General features: G+C 35.4%; 1 protein-coding gene across 1 annotated transcript; it reads right to left on the bottom strand.

The window, feature by feature from the left end:
* Nucleotides 1-2,276: 2,276 nt before the first annotated feature.
* On the bottom strand, nucleotides 2,277-4,939 carry LOC112038552 (receptor-like protein EIX1). The gene is made up of 3 exons (XM_065777137.1): nucleotides 4,504-4,939; nucleotides 4,237-4,320; nucleotides 2,277-4,117 (listed from the first exon to the last, which is right to left on the bottom strand). Exons 1-3 carry the CDS (start codon nucleotides 4,862-4,864, stop codon nucleotides 2,277-2,279), a joined length of 2,286 nt encoding a protein of 761 aa, XP_065633209.1. The 5' UTR covers nucleotides 4,865-4,939.
* Between the last annotated feature and the right edge of the window lie 346 nt (nucleotides 4,940-5,285).

The following is a 5,285-nucleotide window of genomic DNA, read 5'->3' as shown; positions in this document are numbered from 1 at the left end:
GTGGGAGGTCAGGTATGGGTGGCTTTGGGACTTGGTTCCCACCTCCGTCGGCAGCTCGGCAGAGTTAGTGCGTGCTCAGTGCTACGGAGGGTCCAATTAGGGGGATGGTAAGTGTGAGTCTCGGTCTGGGTGGCTTTGGGACTTGGTGCCTACTTCAGGTTAGAGCTAGGTAGTGGCGCTTGGAGGGCCTTCTTTGAGCCGAACAAAGTTGATGGCCGTTTAATGATACCTCCGAACGTGCTCGGTAAAAAATATGCCGATCATAACTTAGCAGTGAAGCCCGGCACCCCCGAGCTGTGATAGCGAGGGTTGGGCCGTAGGGTGAGTGAGGATTGGGCTCAATGACCGCGTGTTTTGGAGCGGAGACTAGGGGCTGAGTAGGCCCAATAGTTCGGACGCCGCACACTTTTAATAATTAAAGTACTATACAAAGGACAAATAGAGGGCTTATGATATTGTATGTATTTAAATTAGGAACTATTTTTAGAAATCTTTTATTGGGAGAATGATAAAACAATAAATGTTGTTGACAAATTTTTATAATTCCCATGAAAATGATGTCAAAACTTTCTTATTATGATTTATTAACAATTTCCTTAAGGACATCCATTAATATGACCCTTTAAATTATAGGTGGACGATTTTATTCAAACAAAAAAGCATGTCTCATTTATGGCTTTGTGCATAGAAAATGTAATGTATTCAATAAGTGTAGCAACTATGCTCTTGCAATCCTACTTTATTTTTAAGTAGCTGTTTTTTATTTATTTATTATTTTGGCCATTCAAGGAATGCACATTGCATCAAAGTGTGAATTGCCATTTGACGTTGGACTTTTGTAGTTCTATTTTAAAGATCAATGAACACTAGCCTTTTTAGATATTGAATATAGACTTCCACAGATCTGATTGCTGTTTTTCTACTTGAAATTTCCAATATTATATGAAATTGGTACTTCTCTTTAAGGAGGTGAATGAACAGCCAACTAAGAAAAAACAAAACTTGGCCTTAAGCAAAAGAAGATTGTTGAACCATTCAAAAGGAATTCATAAGGATAAATATTTAATATTCACAAATAAGGATAAATACAATACTAATAAATGCATTTATTTCATTCCATATATGAGCTCCTTAACATTTGGCACCTACATGGTAGTTAATAGCTCAAAAACTTAAAAAGTATAATATCATAGGTATTAGATTTATATTTGTAAAGAAAACAAAAATCTACTACAATTTTAAACATATCTATAAATACTATGTTAGGAACCCATGGGTAGAACTCACTCTTGAAAACTAGCTTGCAACGGGAAGGTGTCCAAGTGCTTATAAACATATGGTTAAGCCTATACTTAATCCATATGGGACACTAGGATCATAACATACTATATAACCGAAGTCATGGACTTTTTGTTAACTTCATGAGACTTTGGCACATCAATTTTTCAAGTCTAACAAATTTACACCTTAGTTATTTATTTAATTATTATTTTTAATGTTTATTTTCAGCTCCTTGTTGCTCTATTTTTTTTTTTTTTTTTTACCATTCTTTCTCTCTGTCCCCAACCTACAAAGTTGATCACTTCCCCTCCCTCAACTCAGCCAAAACCTACATTGAATTCATCATTCTCTCAAGACCCAACCAAAAGGTGCAGTGAAAGATAAGTAAAAATCCAATATGGGCCTAACTCCTTCATTGAAAATGCACTCTATACCTCCTCTTCTGCTTCTTTTAAATCTCAAAGTCTCTTCTTCTTCAAAAACAAAGTTAGGATTTTTTTTTTTTTTTTTTTTTTTTTTTAAGGCTGAGATCAATTAATTTTTGAGTCTGATCATCTTTCTTTGTGAGCTTATCAGCAATGTCTCTGATATAGACCATTAATATAGATCTGCTATATTGCTCAAACCTTGATTTACTTTTATGCCTAAAACTATTTGGAAAATTAAAAGAAGAAGAAATTTAGTAGTTTTTTTTTTTTTTTTTTTTTTAATTTTACGTTTATATTTCTTTGATATGTTAGTAATTGTGGCCATTCCGGCCTATTTTGGTGAATTTTGGCTGAAATTAAATGAAGCTAGCTTTTAAGAAAGAAAAAAAGAGTAAAAGAAAAAGAAGAAATTTGTAGCTACAGGTTGTGGTGGACAAAGCTGTAGTAAATTTTGCAAAACTTTTTACAAAGATTATATATGAACCACACAGAAAGTTAAAAAAAAAAAAAAGAAAAAGAAAAAAGAGGATGAATACAAAGTTATTTCAACAACCATCTAAAAAAACTTTAGTTTTTCCTCTTCCGCATTAAAAAAAAAAAAAAAAAAAAAAAAAAAAAAAANGTTTCTAGCCACCGCATGTTTCCTATATTCTTGGGAATACTTCCAATTAGATGATTTGCTGACAAGTTTAGCGTACCCAATCTTGTGAGGCTTGTTATTTGAATAGGAATTCTTCCTGTCAAACTATTCCCTGAAAGATCAATGCAGGTAACAAATTGGAGAGTGCGATCATATTCATACTCTCTTCCTTTTGTAACTATGTATGCTTTCTCTGTATAGTTCTCAATAGGCTTGTACCCAAAGATGTTGTGATCAACCATAGCAGTAAAATTGTTGAAACAGTTTGGAATGCCCCCAAAGATATTATTTTGTGCAAGATCTAGGATGCGAAGTTTATGAAGATTGCACCATTTTCGAGGGATGGTTCCGCTGAATAGATTTGATCGTAGGCGTAGGATGAAGATGTTTGATTCTATCCATGACGGAAGATTTCCCGAGAGGCGATTTCCCCCAAAATCCATGCTCACAATAGAACAGTTTTGCAAGGAAGAAGGAATTTCTCCACTAAGATTGTTGTTGCTCAACACTAATATAGAAAGGTTTCCTAAGAAACCTATTGAGCTTGGAATTTTTCCACATAGGTTGTTGTATGAAATATCCACAACACGCAAGCCTATTTGTGACTCATTCCAATGATAAGGGAGCTCCCCTGAAAGATAATTGCTTCTGAGTACAAGAATATTAAGATATTTTATTTTCGATATGGACAAAGGAATTGTACCATAGAAGTGGTTCTCTGAAAGATCTAAATATTGCAAGCTTGGCATTAGATCACTAATATTTGATGGGATAGGGCTTGAAAACAAATTGCTTCGCAGAAATAGCTTAGTCAAATTTGGAAATACTAATTGGTACAGCAAGTTCCCTTTTATTTGATTATTGGATAGATCCAAGTGGGTGAGTTGAGAAGATATCGTAGAGAACCATTCCTCAGGTATAGTGCCTACGATTCCAACGTTTTTTAGGGTGACATGGGTAAGCTCACTTTGATCTTGAAGCCAAAAAGGAAATTTGGGGCCAATGAGACAACTTTCTAGATGAAGAGATTTAAGGCTAAAAGGAGGAAACCAGTTGTATGTCACATTGAAAACTAGAGACTGATTTTTATCAGTTGTTAGCATAAACTCTTCTAGTCTTTTGAGATTCATCAATTGGGCTTCTGTTATGACACCTTCCCAAGAATTTTCTAGGAGATACAGTTTGACTAGATTTGAGAGTTGGCCAAAACTTTCTAGAATGGTTCCATTCATCTCATTGTATGAGAGGTCCAACTCCTTCAAGGATGACAAATTGCCAATAGAAGCTGGAATTGAACCATAGAAATGGTTACCACCGAGATAGAGGTATTTCAAGCTTCCAATTCTCCCAAATGAGTCAAGGAATTTTCCCCCTAGATTGCTAAAACTCAAATCAAGTTTTGTGAGACTCGTAAGACTAAACAGCCACTGAGGTATGGAAGTGTTAAATAGGTTGTATGATAAATCAAGGACATTAAGAGAGGTGAAATTGAGGGAAGTAAGGGATGATGGAAGGTGTTCAAGCTCACATGAACATAAACTTAACTCCAGAAGGGAAGGAAGCATGTTAATTGCATTCAACCAATCTGCTTTGGTATGATTGATCTTGACTCCCCCCAAATACAGGTACTTTAAAGAAGAGAGACTTGAGACCCAATCCAAATTTTTGGTAGACAACATGTAGTTTCCTTCAAGGTCAAGATGCGTCAGGCTCGACAAATTGCCGAGATAAGGACTAATCTTCCCTGAAAAAGATGCATTAACATCCCCTGTAAAAGATGCATATATAAGAGAGATTTAGATACATCTAGCTCTTTAGCATGCCAAAATATTCAAGAACTGAATATCTTTAAATATTTCAAGTGAATCAAAGAAGAAGTTATCTTACCGAGCAATAACCTAGACCGAAAAGACCCCCTATCATATTCATATGTATTTCGGGAAGAATAACCAAACGATGGTTCAACATCTCCTAAAAAAGATGCATATATAAGAGAGATTAGATACTTCAAGTTCTCTAGCATGCCAAAAATTTCAGGAATTCAAATACCTTCAAAGTCATTCCAACTTCTTTTTTTTTTCTAAACAAAATCTTTCCAACTTAGATCCAAGTAATTTAAATATTTAAAGTGAATCAAAGAAGAAGTTATCTTACTTTTGCTATAAGAAGAAAGTCTACCCGTTGAGCAAGAAGAAAGATACTTATCACTTCCGTCGTACTCATAGTGCCTGCGGCGTCCAGCTGGGTTGCTAAGATTGAGCTTGGTAACATGACCTGATTCGTTGTCGCACTCTACGCCTTTCCATTGGCAGCAATCTTCACCGACCCATGAAAAAAGCTTACCTGGAAAATCAATTACGCCTTCCTTGAATCTGACAAGTGCTTCTCTTTCACTTTTGATGCATTTCACTGTCACATTATTAGTTGGACTCTGATTTTCAGTGCATAAACCCAGTTTGAATATCAACAAGGACAAAAGAAGAAATAAAACAACAGCATGATTATAATTAATCATCGTGGAGTATTTTGCTGATAGTGACAATGCTAATGATGAGTCTTGTGGATTTTTATGAAGCGAAAGCCATGCATTAATGATGAATATATATCACTGAAGTGTGAACTAACTTTAGATTGGAATGGTCAGGTCAATTGTTGTTTCCACGGTCGAACATAGAAGTCATTGTCTAAGGTTTCTTTTTTTACACGGTAAGTGAAAGTTCTTTGTTAGAATCCACACACGGAATGGACTAGAGAGTAGGCGGAGACTACTTTTTCACTTTTTCCACGTTGCAGGAATCATATGATTCGTATTGCTTTTTCTACTTTTTCTTTTTCCTTTATCTCATTCCAAGTCTCTTCTAAACAATTCTATAATTTCCCACACGGTAAGGCAAAGTTCTTCCACTGCCGTGACTCGTTCCTGAGTCATAACGTAA

Source organism: Quercus suber, unplaced genomic scaffold (assembly GCF_002906115.3).
Source record: "Quercus suber isolate HL8 unplaced genomic scaffold, Cork oak 2.0 scaffold_9, whole genome shotgun sequence".
Taxonomy (NCBI): domain Eukaryota; kingdom Viridiplantae; phylum Streptophyta; class Magnoliopsida; order Fagales; family Fagaceae; genus Quercus; species Quercus suber.
Note: the sequence above shows the minus strand (reverse complement) of the source record. Positions and strands in the feature narration are given on the sequence as shown.